Source organism: Pezoporus occidentalis, unplaced genomic scaffold, assembly GCF_034315485.1.
Source record: "Pezoporus occidentalis ecotype Australia unplaced genomic scaffold, CSIRO_AGI_Poc_V1 ctg200, whole genome shotgun sequence".
NCBI classification, from domain to species: Eukaryota; Metazoa; Chordata; class Aves; order Psittaciformes; family Psittacidae; genus Pezoporus; species Pezoporus occidentalis.
The window spans coordinates 794422-814994 of NW_026913857.1; the positions used below are offsets into that span (position 1 = coordinate 794422).

The 20573-nt window shown below is 43.7% G+C and overlaps 1 protein-coding gene across 1 annotated transcript in view; it reads right to left on the reverse strand.

Moving 5' to 3' along the window:
- The window catches only part of TMEM260 (transmembrane protein 260), a 34643-nt gene that overhangs the window by 3871 nt on the left and 10199 nt on the right, over positions 1-20573 (reverse strand). Inside the window, exons 4-11 of the mRNA XM_062618444.1 lie at positions 12309-12486; positions 9367-9480; positions 7260-7439; positions 4771-4811; positions 4319-4402; positions 3827-3944; positions 3484-3656; positions 1653-1824 (exon numbers count right to left, since the gene is read on the reverse strand). Of these exons, the coding sequence (XP_062474428.1) occupies positions 1653-1824; positions 3484-3656; positions 3827-3944; positions 4319-4402; positions 4771-4811; positions 7260-7439; positions 9367-9480; positions 12309-12486 (1060 nt within the window). The remainder of the gene's footprint in view (positions 1-1652; positions 1825-3483; positions 3657-3826; positions 3945-4318; positions 4403-4770; positions 4812-7259; positions 7440-9366; positions 9481-12308; positions 12487-20573) is intronic.

Below are 20573 nucleotides of genomic sequence, written 5' to 3' on the forward strand. Positions count from 1 at the left end.
AAACAAGTACCAAAGTTTTCATCCATTTTTACATCCAGAAGAAATGGTTTCTGCAGAAGTAATGACAAGCCAGAATTTACCTGGCTAGGAAGCACCTCTACAGAAAGGGACCTGGGGGTCCTGGTGGACCAAGCTCGATAGGAGTGAACAGTGTGCAGCTGCAGCAAAGAAATCTAGGAGGATGCTGGGTTACATCAACAAGGGCATCACCAGCAGAGATAAAGATGTCGTCCCATCTACTCAGTGCTTGTCAGGCCACACCTGGAATACTGTGTTCATTTTGGTTCCCCCTACACAAAAAAAGATGTGGACAGGCTGGAGAGGGTCCAGAGAAGGGCCACAAAGATGATCCAAGAACTGGGAAGCCATGTGAGGAAAGGCTGAGAGAACTGGGCTTGTTCAGCCTAGAGAAAAGAAGGCTCAAGGAGACCTGATCACCATGTTCCAGTATTTAAAGGGTGGCTTATAAGAAGACGGAAACTCCTTTTCACAAGGAGTCACAGGGAAAAGACGAGGGTACAAGTTACTCCTGGGGATACTCTGGTTGGACACAAGAGGAAAATTTTTCTTGATGAGAACAATCAGGCATTGGAATAATCTCCCCAGGCAAGCAGTAGATTCCCCAGTAACGGAGACTGTTAAGATTCAGCTGGCCACGGTGCTGGGGCATGTAGTCTAGGTCACGTTTTGCCTAGAAAGGTTGGGTGAGATGACTCTTGAGGTCCCTTCCAAGCTGGTATTCTATGATTCTGTGACTCTATTTGCTCAGTGAAGTCACCTGTCACTTCAGCAATGGCCTGGGCCCACACCACCACACCACCAGACTAGGTCACCAGTGGTTTCTGATCAGAAGCACAAGGTCCTCACCATAGGCAAAACTATGAGAAAACATGAAATAGCTACCGCTGGTAAGACAGACAAGAAGGCTTTGGCTGGTTAAATATGAGGCACTGAGTTCTGGGTTTTCTAACAAGTTGCAAAACTTGTTGAAAAGCCAAGTGCAAGAACTGATGTGGCAGTGGAAGTGCAGGGGTCTTCTGTGAGTGGGGTTTTTCTTCTCCTGTTTCTCAGGAAAAAAAAGACAAACACCACCCAGGGCACACAGCACCTATGTTTTAATATAGGAAACAGAGGCAGAAATATGCAAAACCACCTTTGGGGAACCAAGATAACAGGGGACACAGCGAATGAGCCTCAGCACGGTAAAGCCCCTGAAAGAATTCCCAAAGCTGCACTGCCCATGAGGCAACTGCTGCCCTCCAGGCTGCTCCCAGAAGCCTTCTGTTGCCCTAACATCTGTATTTCAGGCCCACTGCAGAAAACAGCCAGGACAATGCTTCCTCACCAAGGCAAACATAAACCCTGTGCCACATCTGCGTATCTGCTGTGGTGAAGGACTTGGGCTTCCCCTTTCCCTACTTGCTATTGCTTCCTTGTCAGCTTTTTTGGGCTTGAATGGGACTTGCACACCACACTCCATCCCAGAGCTACCCACAAACCTTTAAAAAAAGCCATTTTACTTACTTCTGTATCATGAGTTTTATCTGAACAAAGAGACACCCTCAAGTTGAGAAAGGAGAAAAGCTAAGAACTTTTGCTTCCTATTTTTACATCTGTCTTTTGCCTTTTTTAATATTCCTTTCTGTACCTACCTCTTGGTCCACTAGAGTGATATCTGGCCTCATCCCTTCGCAATAGTGAATATAACGAAGAGCATTCCCAGGTAAGTCTCCTCTTAGCAAGATCACTGCACCCGTTGGCATTGAGGACAGCACATTCCTTGCAAACTTATCAACAACGTAGTTGTTGCTCTGATCACAAGTGCTTAAGAGAACAGATAAAAAAAATAGTATCTTAAAAACCAGCTATTTGCATGGCTTTACATTACCCTCAATTTTATGCACTAGGCACCCACAGGGGAAATCCACCCTGGTCAGATCTAGCTGAAAAGCATCATCTCTCTTTGCAGAGAAACTGAAATATAGAAATGAAGCATTTAAATAACAGTTGCCCATAAACTAGCACCAGATAAATGAGCCACTAGAGTTTTATAAAAATACACTCACTGCACACTTTCACCTTAATTACGATCTTTTTCCTTGGGCTAAACCTAGACTTACTAGATGATGCTAGAAGCTGATACCCACCCCTTTAATGCTTCTAATTTAGCATTAAAAAAACTAAGGTTTTGTAGCATCAGGCAGAAGTAGATTTAGATTACCTGAGATTAGATCCTTTTTTGCTACACAGTTTTGTGAATGTACACACTCCAGGTACAGGACCAAGAAAAGGACACTCCATGACTCCACTCAGGACATGAACTATGACTGTCTCACCTACAGACCAGCCTTTGGGAAAAGATTTGTGCAAAGGAAGGATTCCTAGGTATGAAGTCTACGCTTTGTTGGTGTCCTGGGCTCAGCAGTAGCAGTCATTTTTCTCCTTCTTAGTAGCTGGTGCAGTGCTGTGTTTTTGACTTTCAGCCTGGGAACAGCACTGATAACACCAATGGTTTTAGTTGCTGCTTAGTAATGTTTAGTCTGACCAAGCACTTTCTGAGTCTCATGCTCTACCAGGGAGGAGGGGAAGTTGAGAGGAAGCAGAGACAGGACACCTGACCAAAACTGACCAAAGAGGTATTCCATACCACAGCACGTCATGCCCACTATATAAACTGGGGGCAGTTATCCAGAAGGGTGAGATTATTGCTCGGGTCGGGCTGGGTATCGGTCGGCAGGTGGTGAGCACTTGCTTCCCTCATCATTATTATTATTATTGGTGGCAGCAGCAGTGCTTTGTGTTACACCTTACTTACTGCACTGTTCTTATCTCAACCCATGGGAGTTACATTCTTTCGAGTCTCCTCCCCATCCCTCCCGGAGCGGGGGGAGGAAGGGAAGAGGGGGGAGTGAGTGAGTGAGCTGTGTGGCTGACTGGGCTTAAACCACGACAGTTGGTTAACCCCTACTTCAGTTCTCCTCCTTGGCTCCCAAATCACTGCAGTCTTCAGCATGGTTATGGGATAAGGAAGCCCTTATCTACACTACAGATCAAACTCTTCAAAAAGGAAAAAACATAAGAAAAAGCCCAGGGTGCAAGGAAACCTGAAGCAAAGCAAAGGAAGGAGAAGGTGTTGCTCAGGTCAAATAAATTCTGCAAATCTCCCTAGGAAATAAAGAACAGACTTATGAGGTTTTTTCATTAGAAGATTATGTATCTACAGTTTTCTTCCTTCAACCTACATGACACCCCATATACAGCCTGCAACTGGTGCTTGGTGATTTTGAGGGAAATCAAACAAGGAAGTCCTGTAGGCTACGACCATGCAAGCTTAGACACGATATGAAAAGTGCTTTTCCCACTTCAAGACAAGGACAGAAACCCCAGGAGCACAAGTAGGGGGTTTACAGCAGCACCCCAAGCACTCGGCACCCCACAGCACTACAAGGCTGCACCAAGACACGTGCCCAGGGGATTTGTTACCTGTAATTTGCCCAGACTTGGGAAGTGACAAGAGTGAGAGTGGAAAGCCACTCCAGCCATGGCAGCACACGGCTGCTCTCCAGCATGGTGCTTCCAACTGAGGCAAGTGTGGCCAGCCCCAGCCCTGCCAGCACAGCCACCACAGCACTGCTCTGCAGCCAGAATCGCTCCACCTAGGACACAAAATCCCAGAGAAACTTTCTGTTTCCTCAGCTGTAAGGAAACAGAATAAGCAGCTGTATTTCTACACTTTAGGCAGCTTCAAGACAATGTCCCAGTTAAGTGGTTTTAAGGCTTCTTCCAAAAATTAACACACCAGAGCAGTTTTTGGAGTGCAACTTACCACACCCAGGAACAGAGGTTTCGTAATATCCAGGTTTGCTCTCCAAGAGAAGAAGAAGGAATAAAGACAGAGCATTCCAGCAAAGAGCCAGATCACGGGTGATTTCTGCTGCTTTGTCCTATTAAACAAAAATAACAAACAAATAGCACTGTAATGGCATGATAAAAAAAGGAGACTAAAGTTGTATGTGCTTGAAAACCACTCTCTCTGCATACCTAAATGCATTTAATACAAGGAGCTGATGAGCCTTTCTTTACCTTTGCAATTTGCGAAACTTCTGTTTCCAGAGCAGAAAACCACCAGGATTTCAAGGTTTTTAAGCCTGCCACCTACAAAGCCACAGGGCTACCAGGAGCAGAGATATTTTGATCTTAATTAACACATGACCACAGCCAATCACTGAAAATTTTGCACCAGCAAAAAGCCAAAGAAAGCTGCCAGTGGAGCCAGTAAGAAAGTGCACATCAGAGCATGTATTCTCCTCCAACTTACGGCAGTGCTGTGTTCACACAGGCCACGAGTGCCAGGGCAAGGACGGGAAGGGAGAGCTCTGACTTCATCTGTGCCACCTGAAAACTGAAGAGAAATTAGTGCATAGATGCATCATCCCCAAATTGCCCCTTGCACTCAATTAAAGTGTCAAAAGCAGGGAATAAGCACAAAAACATATTCCCATTTTGCATATGAATAAGTCTACCAGAAATGGGAACAAGTTTAGTTTACATGTCAGGATTTTGAATGAAACATCACCAGGAAGGGGGATCCAACTATCTTCCTTCAATAGGGAAGACAGACGGACATGCACACTGTCCTTGCGCCAGACACACATGGCCCCAGCTCTGCACCAAGCAGAGGGAAGGCAGGACAGGAGCTACTTAGGCCAAAATCACAGCAGTGACAACAGGTTTCTCTCCACTAAAAGGCATAATCAAGATTTTACTCACGCCAGCATCTCTCTCATACTGGATCCTGTCTCAGACTTGGCCTAGATTAAAAAGAGAGAAAACCAATGAGAATCACACATGCTGCCTGCTGAATCACTGGGGGAATGGAAAGCCTCTTCATTTTCTGTATGCTGAGCACACAGGGCTCCTCAAAACCCTCTCAGGTTGTACCCTAAGGTGGTCACAGGGAAAGGGAACTGTTTAAACAACAAAAAGACAGCAAACTCTACTCAAACCTTCATTGCAAGATTTTCCTCCCACGTCCTTGTTTTACTTTATGTCACTGTGCAGGTTTACCACCTGGATAAGCATTTTTTCAAGGCACTACCAGCCCATTAGCTTGTGACTCGAGCACATCATACGGTCTCCACTATATCATAAAATCATTTAGGTTGGAAAAGACCTTTAAGATCATTGAGTCCAACTGTTGACCTAATACTGCCAAATCCACTAAACCATGTCCCTAAGTGCCACATCTACACGTCTTTTGAATACCTCCATGGATGGTAACTCCACCGCTTCCCTGGACAACCTCTTCCAATGCTTGACAACCCTCTCGGTGAAGATATTTTTCCTGATATCTGATCTAAAGACCCCCTGGTGCAACTTGAGGCCATTTATTCTCATCCTTTATCTGCATGGTGCAATTATTTTCTGGGACATCTCCCCACAGACTGAGACAAGCATGTGGGCTGCAACTCCTGCTTGCTTACCAGACTTGTCCATGTCTCCTCTGCCCTGACAGAGGCAGAGCAGAGTGAGATTTGCATGAGATATATGAGAATTTTCATTGCAGACACCTGCAATCCATGGCACAGGTCTGGGAAAAAAGACATGTTCAGTGGAGGTGAGGAATTACCTTCCTAGGTGCTTGTTGGAAAAGTGGTGGCTACCAGGTAAAATATAAGGTAAATGGATACAGGAGGTCTGGAGGGAATATTTAATCCAAATGAAAATGCAATACTTAACTGCATTTAAAATTTAATTTAAAAATAAAAATGAAAGAGAATGGAGAGCCAGCCCACAGCTCCTGAAGCACCTCTCTGTTTCTTGCAAATCCTCACCCTGTTGGAGGCCGATGGCTTCTGGCCTCAGACACATACCTTACAGGAGGCGACATTTCTGATCCTTGGCTCATACGTAGAGCCCTCTCCCAAGACCTCTCTGATTTGGTTTCTTTTTTTTTGACCCTGCTTGCCCTTAAAATGGAGCCATGAGACACAAGGGCTGTCTGTCCACCCAGACAGGGCTCTGGCATCAGCCCAACCGGCACTGGGACCAAAAGCTTGGATTTTGCTGCACTTGCTGCTCCTGCTTCAGACAGTTCATCGTAAATGTGATTTGTGGTATAGGATTACACGCAGTCCATCATCCCTAAGCCTCCTGAACATCAACTTGAATTCATCACATTTGATGGAGAAAGGAGTTAAGGGATTTGCATGCCTTGGTATTGCTCTGCCCAAAGGAGTCCCATTCTCAGGAGATGGCTGGGAACAGGACAACAGAGGAAAACTCAGAAGTCCTTCAGAGGGTGGATTTTATCTCTGCAGGAGTTTTGGAAAGATTAAGGAAGCAGCAGTGGGAATTATCAAGTCTTTTGCCCCACAACCTACAGCCACCCAGCTCTCCAAGAAGGCTGTAATGGAACAGCAATGGTACTGGATGTTTCACATTGGCTTAATGCAGGGGCTTAATTTCTGAGGATGTGGGGCTTCAGGACCCCAAGGTGTGACATGGTATGAAAACAGTACATTTTTTCTCTTTTTTTCTCCCAGCCCTCTGCACTGACATTTCCGATACAGGAAGGACAGAACGGGTGCTGGGCACTTGCTTTCCCTGGATAGCCAGAGCCAAACATCTAAGGCAGGGCTGGAGGAGGTAGATATTGACTCTGTGCTCCGCAAGCAACCATGCAATATATCCCTCCTTTGGCAAGGGCACAGACCTGTCAATAACTCAAATCAGAGATTTCCAAGACCCCTCAATCCTACCATTCAAATTCAGTATTAGTAAGAGGAATTTTTTTTTTTTAAGTACAGCAATGAAAACTGCTTGTTAAAATATCTGAGTTTCAAATAAAATAATAAAAAAGGATAATTATTTGTCTTAAAACAAGAAAAACATAAAACTGATGTCACCATCTTCCTCTAGCACAGTCTGCTCTTTGAGGGCCTAAAAATATGAGACTCCTCTAAAGCTCACAGTAAATAATACAGCTCACCCCATGAAGGCAAAGACAATTATTTTCCCATATTCACAGAATTTTTTTCCATCCATTTGGGAATGGGAATTCTCATTCCACCTGGGAATGGCTTTTCCATCAATTCCCAGAAAACCTGACATATCAGAAGGTCAAAAATCAGAACTAAATTTTTAAAAAGAAAACATTTTCCATTTTTTACCCTGTAAGTCATTAATCATCATAAATATAAAGGTTCTGCTATTGCCTAACCTAAAAGCAAGTAATTTAGAAAATGACCCTTATTTACCAGATTGAATGTCCCATATTCTTCCCTGAGAAAGTGGGTCAAAAATCCTTGAAAAGTCGTCTGGTCTCCCCATGTCCAGCGGGCTCGATTGAGGTAGGACGAAGCCGGCAGATAGAGATAAGGCAGCAAACCAGCCAAGAAGCATAAACCCAACTTCAGCAAATGGCCTAGGGACAATTCCTGCACCAAAATATGTCATATTGCATAACAATGTTTATTTTAGTTTAATCATGCTGGAACTTCAAGAACAGATAAAGAAAAAACATCAAATATATTTACACAGAGCTGATCTCTCAATTTGTAGTAAGTCCCTACAAAATGCTATGTTAAACCTTACGATTTTGTGGATTACTAGGAAACTGCATCAAACTGATCTCCTTTGCATGGCAGGGTGAAATTTAAGTGAAGCAAATAATATTAGCTAGGACTCATGAGTATCATACTCATTGCATCTTTCACATTTAAATCATGGCATGACATGCATAGATGGCTGAAGCACTGCAAGGCTGAGATAACCCACTTTGCAGCGATTAAGAGTTGGCTGGTATTCCATCTGGCAAAAAAAAAATGTTGCTCTAGTTCAACTACACACATCATCACCATCATCAGGAGTCAGTTTTGCCATTTACTTCATCACGATTACACTGGCTAAATTGGATAGGCCAACTTTTGGGGTACGATTTTCAAGACTGCCTAAGGGGTCAGGAAGACAAGACTTTCAAAGGGACTTCTGTGCCTAACTCCTTTAAGTGCTTTGGAAAATCCCACCCTAGAATATTGCACGCTTGCTTTATCATTAGCCACTGCCTTGTCAATCAAAGCACTTCTTCAGCAGTTGGGGTTATGGGGAAGAGGCACCATTCAAGAGCGATGATCTACAGAGTAAAGAAAGTAGCTTCATAATGGTGGTGGCCAGAGTTCCTTCAGAAAAAAGCTGGCTCTTTTTTTACTTAAAAAGTCACTGTTTTCTATCCATTATCCATCTTATTAGGTGGTTTTCCGCAGCAGGCACTGGGCTGCCTAAAGTATTTCCCAGGAATGTTACACTGGCACAGGACTCTCTAGACCTCCATTGTTCAAAAAAAACCCCAAGAACAAAAAGGAAGCTCTGTTTAAAGAACACAAATATATTGCAGAAGTGAGTCTCCACTGTTAGAGGAAATACACAGTCAGAACAAGTTCTGCTGGAGACACTGAAGAGATTTTTGATCAAGCTTGTCTGAGCTGCATCGTTTCTCCTACAGCTTGCATGATTCACTCCAGACATAGTTACACCCTGTGTAACTTGAGAGCAGGACCTCTGGTAGGAGATGAAAGGCATGTATTTGACCACATCACAGGCTCACTGTTTCGCCAAGGATCAGTTTTCCTTTGGTCTTCTCCAGCTGGCATGAGCCAGGCACTCTTCACCTGAGAGCTGATCTCTTCTAGGACTCTCAAGTCTTGGCTGCATTAGAGCTGGAGGCCACCAAGTCTGGCACATCCCAACAACATGCTGAAGAGGAGCTCCCCTAGAGACAAAGCCTCTGCACCCTTCTTGCTGTGTTGCTTACTCTGGCTGCATCTTCAGTTATCAACAGCAGTTGCAAGATGCTCTGCAAGAAGTGGACATGGCTTTTGTTTGTTACCAGCAGGGAACCAACATACAGAAACTCATCTCCAGATGAGTTGGTGGCATGAGAAAGCCACTGCCAGCAGCTAGAAGCAGCAGCACACACAGACTGCACGTGCCTGTGACTTCTCACCGACAGATATGTGTCTGCTTTCCTGTTTGGACATGCTCTTATTTCCGACATGCTGAGCAGTTCTTAGCTCCAAGAACTGGTCTTGTAGTTGCTCACTGGGTGTTTACAAGCACTTGGGGCAGAGCACTCCTGTGACAGGAGACACAATCAGGTCACAGATTGCTGGTGGTCTCCTAAATTACGATCAGTGGCCCTGGTATCAGACAGAGGGACTGTAACTTCAGTAGGCCTTGACTGACTAGTTTAGACAGACCCACGACTGTCCCTGTTTGCACATCAACATAGAACTAACACAACTGCTTGGAAAGAAGAACTACTCACTCCCTTACAAAAATAGAGGTATAGGTCTCCAAAATACATACCATCTTTCTGAAAAGCTGTGAGAGAACCCAAGGCACAATACAAGCAATATAAAGCACTATCGTGTGCTGATTGCACAAACTGAGCCCACAGCAAAAGGCACCAAATTTAGAGATCTGAAAGAAAAAAAGACAACAACCCATCCCATTCACAAGTACTCTTCACAGTTTGCAAAAATATTCAGAGACCAAAATATTTGTTTCAAAATATTCAGTACAGCCCACAGCACCCTCACAGGAGAAAAGCTAGTGTATCAGTGAGAAGTGGTCAATCATAACACAGACAGTACAGGCTATTTTTTGCTATTTGCAGGGAAATTTCATGTGTTTAAGAGAAATCATTCTTTACGAATTGTCCAGCTGAACAGTTACGTCTCCACATACATAGAGACCCTATACAGCACCCTCACATCATAAAAATGCAATGGGGTCTGATTCCTGACCCCCTGCTGCACAGCAGTTAACTCTGAATGATGCAATTAAATTTTCAGAAGCCATACACTAAAATAATGCCATTATGTACAGAGACGTCATTTAATGAAATATGAATGACTTTTCCCCCTTCTTCAGGCATAGATGGCTAAAGTCAGGTCTACACAAACTTTCTTAGCAAACAATTAAATGTGATAAACCTCATTGTCTAAAAGCTCCTATTAGAGCGAGACCAGAGAAGAGCATGAAGATGCTCAGAGGGCTGGAGTACCTCTCCTACGGAGACAGGCTGGGCTTGTTCAGCCTGGAGAAGAAAAGGCTCCAGGGAAACCTTAGAACAGCTTCTAGCACTAAAGCAGCTACACGAAACCTGGAGAGGGACTTTTGACATGGGCCTGTAGTGACAAGACAAGGGGGAATGACTTTAACCTGACAGAGGGAAGATTTAGATTAGATATTAGGAAAAAATTCTTCCCTGTGAGGGTGCTGAGGCTCTGGCACAGGTTGCCCAGAGAAGCTGTGGCTGCCCCATGCCTGGCAGTGTTCAAGGTTGGATGGGGCTTGGAGCAACCTGGTCTATTAGAAGGTGTCGCGGCCCATGGTAGGAGGGTTGGAACAAGATGATCATTAAGGTCCCTTCCAATGCAAGCCATTCTATGATTTTCAAGCACCTCTGAAAGGGTTTTCTGATAAAACAGTTATTATATCCAAATTGTGCAACACAGTGCAGGGTATTTCTGATACTCATTGAGGATTATTCACAGGTTCATTATTGGTACCATGGCCATCCCTGGCTGATGCTAAGGAAAGCCTCTCTCTGCCCCATTCTGCCATATGCTCTGCTCTGTCACACCACAAGACCAGTGCTGAGTCCTCTTCATTCACAGCAGAAAGACAAAGCTACAAGAGCAACTCCATATAGAAATCTTGGGTCAGTGCCACATACACCTCTGGCCACTGCTCCTCCTCTGAATTTGCCTCCTCCTCCACAGTCACTGGCCACTTGGTCCATGTTACAACCCGAATTCATGCCCAGGGCAGCTCCTTGGTGGAGAAAAAGCCACCAGAGTCCCACAGACATTATTGGACCAGAGCTGACAGCACATCCTCATCTCCCCAGCCATCCCGAAGAAGGATGGCACTTCCATCTATCATCAGAGCATCGCCCCTGCTTATTTCACTCACTGGTGAGGATGGTGTGTGAGATGCAAACACTTGCCTTAGCATGTTGATGAGATCACCTTGTAATTTTCTAACAGCTGCACAGCCTTCAATGTCTGATGCTGCCTTGCTGAGGAAACACCTGCCATAACTTCATAAAAACATTAGTGGGCTTCAGAGCTGCCCAGCAGGACTCAGAACAACCTCAGCAATTTTTCAAGTCTAGTGACAGACTCCAAGCACACTCTTGAAGATGTCTGCATGACCATCTGATTTTTGAAAAGCACTGTAAGCTTGATGTTGGCAGCCTGGATTCTTCAAGGCGTGGGATGCCAAACACCTAAAAAACATTTATACAAGCTCCTTAACAGATTCTGAAAATCTCATCTGAAAATCCCATTGGAAACTGGGCATGTGAAACATGGGAGCAGGCTGGAAAATGCCCAATTCCATCTCCATGGAGCTCAGGTACAGGGATCTTGGGACAGTACTCACCAGAAAATAAAAAACATCCAGTGGTGAAACAAGGTCCCTACAACCACCAATTAAACATGTTCTTTGAGAACTCACAAAGCTGAGTAAAATACCACTGTGGAGTCCTGAAATTCTAGCCTAGCCCAACAAAAATCCTTTCATTCATACAATTTACAGGAGTCACAGCGGGCAAGCCTGTCGAAGGAGAAGAGATCAGATGCTCAGGCAAAGAAAAGTCGAAAGAACAAGACTGCTGAGTAAAAATGTCATTTGGTTGCATAGCCTGTTTGTAAAATAGAGAATACAGCATGAAATTTCAAGTCTCTGTATTTAATAATGCCATTATTTTAGGGGCACATTTAATTTCAAAAGAAGAACTCATTGAAAAATCGGTCATTTCTGTTTTTCAGTAGAAACCTGGGTTTCTGACTTCATGAAGTTTTCTGTAAAATATATCTGTTTATCCCCCCCCCCCCCTAAAAAAACAGTTCTGAAAACAAACATTTGCACTCCCACAGCCTAGTTTGAGTCTTTGATGCAGGAAATCAAACTTTGCATTAAAACGTTTAGATGAAAGCAATTTTGATTTTCCTGTTTCCAACCGGTGTGTATTACATGAATCAATCCCAAACCCACTCAACAGGTCCCAGCTCAACCCTTAAGCCAAGTGGATAGGTTTTACAATATTTGGCACTTCTGAACAGCTAGGTAGGTCAAGCATAGACACCAGCCAGCACAGGTGCTCAAACAAGTCCCAAAATTTGGCCCTTTTTGTTTAAACAAAACTGAGCATTAAATAAATAGGAAGTTAAACAAACATGTGACATCTAATTAAAGAAAAAAAAGAATAATTATTCCCTTTGCTTGAGATGTTTTACCTTTGATCTCTCTCTTGCGGTGGATGCCTCCTCAAAATGAGCGGTGAGAGCCATCAGCAGCCCCACAAACAGATTGTTTAAGCTAAAAACCTCTGCTGTGATGGACCACTGCCATGTTAGACGAGAAAATGAAAACACCCCCGCAGCAAGGATTCCTCCAGCATATGAGCCAGAAAGCCTGCAAACACAGATAACATGAAATCTTCTTTTCCAACAAAAAAGCCTACTTTATTGTCCTTTTTTAAAATTTCTTTTTTTAAAACATACCATAGAAGCAGAAATGATGACTGTCACCCAGCACCCTGCCAAAACATTATATGGTTAATATCCTCCTAATAATTTCTTTGCAAAGAATTGCAATTAGGAAGAGGGGGCATTAGCCAACCTCTCTATTTGTAAGCTACCCAACACTAAAGAGTCAGCTTCCTCCACAAATGCCATGAAAACTTTGAATTTGGTTCAGAAACCTCGATGAGAGATGGCCCAGAGGGTCATGGTATGCCGAGCCAGGGAGTCACGCCTATAATGGGATACTCTCTGCTGGAGGAAATGCCAGCAAGGGTGCAGCCTTAAATTCATCAAGGCGATGAATAAAGAATGGATTAGAGCTATTCATGATGGACAGCATTAGCAGAGCTGTCCTACGGGGGTATTTAGTGTCTCAGGGGTGGGTGAGGATTGTGATACCTACAGTCCCAGCAGGGAGAGGTGCCTGCCGGGGTCACGCACAGAGAAAATGGGTGTCAGCTCCAGCAAGCAGGAGGGAGCAGAGGAACAGGTGAAGCTTCTGCCATTGGGACGGATATGAAAGCTGGGCACCTCTGTGACCCCTGGATGGGATTATGGCACACACTCCCCCCAGAGCCACTTGCCAAACTTGGCTGGATGCTGCAGCTGGCGCAGGGAGCCCACAAGGTGGGATTTAGCTCAGGAAACCTATTATGCCCATTCTGAATACTGGCTCTGCCTGTTTGGAAGGTCTCCCCTTCAGGAAGTCACCCTGAAAAGATGCCTCGTAGGGCACCAGAACCAGCTCAATTAAGCGTTATCCGAAGACAGAAATAGCTGTGGCTATGGTCAAAGCTCCTCTCCAGAAATTCACTATCCAACTCTAAGACTAAGCTAGGCTCTACTGCAAATTGGATATTTTTTTCTAATTCTAGTATTCAGGCACACACACTTCCATTCAGACCTAACATTTCCAGCAGGTTTACACTGAAAATTATAAACCAGCCAACTTCATCAAGCTACATGTGTCATTTGCTTCTAAATACTGGCCATATCCTCTAGCACAGACAAAGTCCCCAGGTGGATTGTTCTGCCCATTAGGGATCAGAGAGTGGATGTTCACATAGGACGTACTTATTGGATTCCTCACGTAACTCTGAGATAAACAGCAACCAAAGAAACAAAACCTTTAGGCCCTACAGAGATGAGGGAGCTGCTTGCAGAGCACTCTCCAGCAAGGGCTCCTCTCACTGGTTATACTTTCTTTCCACCTTCCTAAAATGACCTCAGTACAACCAAACTATTTCTGTAGATGTCAAAAAAAGGACTTGCACAGTCAGAACTGGAATTTTTAATCCATTAAAAATGGGACGCAGGGTCCATGGGGAGAAGGGGACTGGCATAAGGACTCAGGAAGACTATGTCTCTATTCATCCTTCTGCCACTGATATCAGACAGTCTGGGGCAAGCCACACCACTGCTGCTGCCCCAGGCATCTGCAAAATGGGACTAAGGATTTTCATCTTCTTTGTAAAGCATTTTGAGATGCGCAGCTGGAGGAGAAGGTAGCTAGAGGGCAAGAAGTAATGCTGTTCAGTTAACACTGGAAAAAAAGAAAACCCTCAGGTGTCCAAGGCCAGAGTGAGACAAACACGGAATGACACAGAGCTTCAGCATCTAGATGGTAGGAAGGTGTCTTGAAAAATCAGTGGAAGGAGAAAATAAGTCTGAAAATTCCCAACTGACAGAAGGTGGAACTGTTTCAGACCGAATCTGTGTCTGCAAAGCACCCTATAAGCTTTTGAAGAAAGGTGATGTGGAACCTCTTCTGTAGGAAATCAGGCAAACCACTAGAATCTACCATTGTGCTCACTGATGCATGGCACCATGGGGGACTCTTCCAACTTCTAAACTTCACTGTGGTTCAACACAGGTCCAGATATTTGGCACAAAATTCTCCACGGTAAGACCTGACCCTCACTGCATTAATATAATGTTTCAAAACCCACATAATTGCCTATAGAAAAGGCATTTGCAGGCATGAATGCTGCTCCATTGCTTTTGCCACCAAGCCAGCCTGGAGTCCATATCCTCCAAGGGAGAGATGGGACACATATGACCTGTCTGGCAAGGTTCTCGGCCTCAAGGACTCTGGTTGTGCTCTCCTCCTCTCTGTTATGAGAAAGATGTGGCACCTGAACAGGAAAAAGGAAAGATGCAATGGAGTTTGCAGGAATTAAGTCAGAAGTGGTTTCTGCTCCTAAACAAAAAAAAAGCAGGGAAGGGCAGCACGGCCATGTGTATTTAAAAACCAAGAGATCCCCTGACACACAAACCCCACTACACAACATCCCCAAGTTTTGACTAAACCCTTTTAGACAGCATGAACTTTTAGTTATAAAGAAACAACTTTGTAAATCCCTCTGAAATTCTTGCAAGGAAATAAGGTAAAAAAAGGTAAAACAACCTTCCCTAAAACCTTCAGATGAAAATCAGTGTTTTAGGCAAACATCCCAATCATTTACCAGTTCTCCTTGTCTTTCCCAGAAAAGACCGTAGCATATCATTAAGGTTCAAGTAAGATGAAAGAAATCCCATCCCCTCAATAAAAATGTCTCAAACCTGCGATTCAAGTTCTATGAAATAAGGCTTAAGCAAAAGCTACTAAACCCAAAGATTAAAGCCTTATCCCAGCTATGTGCGACGGAGGACACCTCCACTCACCAAGCAGTGCAGGGTCAGGATCCAGCACTAAGAACAGTCCACAGATCTGTTTGTCAACAGAGCAGGCATTGCCTTTAGTTTCCTGTGAAACTTGAGGGAAAGCCAGGCTGCTAAGCTTACTTTGTTAAAGCATGCTGCGGCATAAAGCTCCAACAAGTATCCTAGATGTTAAAAAAACAAATGGAAATGTGTTGCATTCTTGAAGAACATCAAGACAGTAGCTTTGGGAAATACAAGCCGGAGACCAAGAGATTTTTGCAGATTCTGCTACCAGCAATGGAAATGATGAGTTTATGAGTTTGCTGGTTCAGAAAGAAACAGTCTTTGAAGTGATCAGAGAAGGTATATCCAGATAAGGATGAAGATCAGCTGGCAAAAAAACCACCCACATCCATCAGGTTCATCCAATGCAACAACTCACAGTGCAAAGTAACACTGGTAGGACAAGAAGAAATGAAACCTATGCAACTACGTCAGTGTCATGCTGTGGCTAAATTAAATCAACCCTGCCTTGCAGCTGCGCTAACATAGTTATACTGCTCATTTTGATTGACATGAGGATCTCCATGCACTACTGAACTCTGGTATCTGGCAGCCTCTTGGACTTCTCCAGCAGTCACACTGTGCTGCAACTCTCTTGCCTTAGCATCAAGATGGCCTCAAACGTACACAGTCCAAGGAGATGACAAAGCAACTCAGGCATGGACAACAGAGGTTAGCCTCCTACAACACTTCAGTTATACTACAACATCTAGGAGGGCTTTATTCCATTGCTTCTGGGGAGCAGGAAGGATAGCATGCTCCCTTCAGTCTTGGAACTGGTATGAGAAACAGCAGATGACTGGAACAAGAGGATCAAGGGGTTGCCAACAATGAAGCCATGGCCGTGGTAATAACCATCCAGTGTTCATCTGTCTATACAGTGTAGGCACAAAGCTACCCTGCAGTGACTTCCTCAAAAACAGAGGCTTTACAAAGAGCAAAAGGTTGGCAAAACCCTGCTGTAAGGCTTTGTCTGGTGGAGGGAGGATCCTGGGAAAATAGGGTCACCTAGAAGAAAGCATTCAAAGTAGTACCCTGCCCTCGGAACAGCTTCAGGATGCAGAAATCAGCCCATGAAAGAAGAAAATAATTGCAGCCAACGCAACAATGGGAAAGTCTTCCTAACTTCTCCCAGGGTATTACAGTTACCACCAGCAGGCCCACTTCGAGAAGGACTGAAGCACTGAGCTTGAATAAAAGCTGCCTTGCAGGCTTGTTTATCTTAAAATACAAACCAAGGGAACAGCTTGTTTGCAAAATCATTAGTTTGGGACAAGATCTGCTCAAAGCATGTGGAGGCCTTATCAAGACAAAACAAGTGGAAAGAAGATCCCTTATTATCGGTCAGCCAACCTATGTTCACAAGCAGAAATTCCCATCATCTTAAAACGCACTCAGAAGGGACAGAAACAGTCAGCAAAGGAGAGGCCACACAGTCCTTTGTGAGGAATATTTTCCCATGGCATCCCTAAACATAACAGGAAAAGACTAAAAAAAATATAAAATAATATTATTTTGTTTTCCTTTTCAGACGCCCAAGTAGAAAATGTGTGGCTGGGCCTGAGCTGCAAAGACACAAGCAGTTGAAACTTGCCTTAATCAGAAATATTTTAGCTGCAGGTTTTCATTAAGAGTTTACAGGAATAATCAGGAAAACTGAAATTAGGTATTTTAATCCGGTTTTGCAATTACAGTTTTTAGCTTATCATTGCTGGCAATCATAGAATAGTTAGGGTTGGAAAGGACCTTAAGATCATCTAGTTCCAACCCCCCTGCCAATGGCAGGGACACTAAACCATACTAAATCACTAAAACACATCAGTTTGCGATCTAGAATTTATCCTCTCCTTAAGTCTGGTAAAACTATCTGTTAGCCCAGAGCACAGGTTATCTCTATATGTATTTAACAAATAACTTGATCAGCAATTTTACTTTTCATTTAGAAAATCATGGCAGGCTTTTTATATTTAATAATTTGCAAAAACTTATTAAATTCTTGGTATAAAGCTAAAAATGGCTTGAAATTGGAATTTAGTTAGGATGTTTTCATTAAACGCAATATTTGACGCACTGGATTCATAAAGTAGTAAGATAACTGGAACGTTTTATATTTGAAGCTGATGTATTAAACACTGGAAAACCTATCTGTACCTAGTGAAATAAGCTGGTTATTTCCGCCTTCTGTTCTCTCAAAAACTTTACCGGTAGCTGATCTCAGACTCACATCTTTTATTTTTCGTCAGTGGAATAAGAAAAAACTCTCCTGCTATTTAAAATCTCCTCTAATATACTAACTAATGGAGTCTTTCAATTTAAGTCTCTCCCTGCACCTGCAGATAATGACCCTGATGTTGGCAGTTCCCTGTACACGTGCACAGGCTCCAGGGACATAACCAACAACTTCTGCTTCTGCCATGCTGGGACTTCACTTTGCAGTAGCAAAGATATATTCCTTCAATGTATTTTTATTTCATGGTGTAACAGACTAGTGCATTAAAGATACAACACTTTGAATTTAGCTTAAGAGGTTTCACTTACTTGATCTATAAAAAACACCAGATTTTTGATGTACACTTAAAAAGAATGGGACTCAGAAGACTAAACAGCTTTCTACAGATAAATTTTAAGTGTATGTGTATGTGGATTGATGGCGAAATAGAGTAACTATTTAAAAAATAAAACACAAAAATCCAAACATGAGTTTAGGACCTAAGTAATAACAATTATCCCCCAAAACCTCCATTCCTCCAGGTTTGCCTGCCTCTTATTCACACTCAATAGACAAAAGGGGGGTTCTCTTACTGTCAGTGCTGAACAGCCTGACACGGTACAGGTACTACGAGGACCAGCAAACAATATTTTATTCTTTCTCAAGGACCTACAGCTGAATAGCCACTGAAGCCCTGCATGTAGCCTCCGCTCCCAGAGCTGGAGGAGGAGGTAGGAGAGCATAGCTTGGCTCACTGGTCCCAGTTGAGTCTTCAAGGCTGTAAGGAAAGAATAGAAACCAAGCAAATAGGCAGGACCTTCATGTCAAAGAGGACTTCAGTATCACACAACTTCAGCATTCCCATGGACCCGCAATGCCTTGGGGTGGGAATGAGCAGGCAGCATCCTCACCGCTCACCACATGCACCAAATGTCATTTCTGCTTGATACACTCTCACATCCAACTAGGGACTGACACGACTTATTCACCTTTTTCACCTTTTAGTTATTTTAATAAAACACCGTTACTTCAAGAGGGGATGGTTCAGCCTAGTTAAGAAGTCATGAACTAGTGAGGATTTTGGCTAAGGGGAGCTGGTTGCACCCACTTGCATATGTCCTGCTGGAATGGACATGTCCAGTAAGAACACCACCTCTGCAGGACACTATTGAGTCCCTGTCCCACTGGTAAATACGGGCCTGTGAATGTCACCAAGATGTGCAGAAGGCAACCTGCATGCCACTTCTTGTGTCCTCTTGCTGCGAGAATCAAGCTGCCCCTGCAGCAAGGTGCCCTGGGATGGCACTGGGGACCTTAGCAGGTCTGGACACCAGAGATGGGAAGAGCCCCCTTGTGAGGGCTCAGCAGGAGAATGAGGAACAGGTCTTCCCAACCTCAAACCTTGCATGCTCCTGGATTCCCACCACCGCCACATCAGAGCGGAGCCTGCCTGCCACAGCCTCTTCCCAATAAAGTCTGGTAATTAAATTCAATGCCTCCCTGTCAAGCTATTCCAAAGCAGTTCAACGAGAGGAACAACTCATGACAGATTGATAAAATGCATAAACTGCTGTGCTGCTGTAATAGGTATCACTGCGTACTCACACCTTTCTAAATGGTGAGTTGTAAAAACTGTGCTTCCAGCCATTAAAAAATGAGAACTTCTCTCCCTGTGTCATTGCAAGCAGAAAGGATATATTAGTTAGACCCATTATTCGATTCACAATCCTTAGAAAATAGGTACGCCTTTATCCCGGGTGCCTGTAATAACCAGTGCCTACTTCCAGCAGCCAAAAAACCCCAACCCTCAGTAGGAACCGACTTTAGCTATTTAAATGTTTTATAAGTTTTTTTTTTTGTAATTGCAGAAACTTTTCCTAATCTGACATTTGTTAAAACCCCTTATTAGAAATTATGCAGCTGCAGGAGAAAAAAAAAAAAAAAAAAAAAGAAAAAATAGAATAAAATATAAAATAAAATAAAAATGAGCTGGCTTCACAATTACCAAGTCAGCCCATGCAGCCCTTCGCTATTGTACAGAGTGGCATAAACCCCCCGGCGGCCTATCAGCTCCCTGGCAGGCAGGGGGCTGCGCTATTCAAAGCGAGAGATACAAGCTGCAGGGCAAAAACCTGGCAGCTCCCATCTGACCCCCCAATCCCCGGCTGGTGACAGCTCCAAGCTCCATGGCAAATTAGCCCTTCTCACATTACAATTGCAGGAGACAGATTCCATTAGCGGTATCTGAAATTGAGTGGAGAGCTGCTCCGTTATCAGACTTGACTCATAAGCGCCACTATTAATCAGAGCTATGATAGCATTTATATATTTCAAGCTATCTGCCGCCGCTGTGATATTCTGCTACAAAGGGTTGATGGGACTTAGGGAAGGGAACAATGGAGCTTTCTGGGAAAAGCAGAGTAAATCAAGAAAGTCTGTGACTTCCGCACATTCTGAAGGGATTGCGGTTTACATAAATTTTCTCCCAATTGGAGATTGAGCTCTTCCTCATCTTACACATGGGATTTAGTTGTCACTCAATGGTAACAGCTGTGAAAAGGTGAAGCGGCCCACCGCTCAGAATATTGCCTCCGCTTTTAAAGCAATTAACCCATGAACAGGAGGATACCTGGTGATATCAAAGGGATTAAGCCAGGCAGTGCATTATTAACATTTCCTTGAACTAATTCTAACTCTGACTAGCTGTCAGAAAAGACTCTTCAGTCTTTAAAAAAAAAAAAAAAAGGGAGTTTTTTTGCCCTGCTTGCCCCCCTTCAAAACGAAGAGTTATTGCAGCCTAATGTGCCTCCTTTAGAGCAAAATGCAAATTTGGTAATGTCTTCAAACAGACTGAACTCAGTGTCGGTTTATTATGGGGACAAGGGGAAAAAATATAAACTCCATATGATCAATTAGCCAGAGATGGTAGATATTCTTCTAAAAGGACATTAACACTTGAGTACCTTCCTTTCTTCTTTTCCTCCTAAAACTTCGTAACTACTTGTTACTAAGCACAGCTGCTTCTGAAACAGACAAGATCTTCACACTGCTACAGAGGTGAT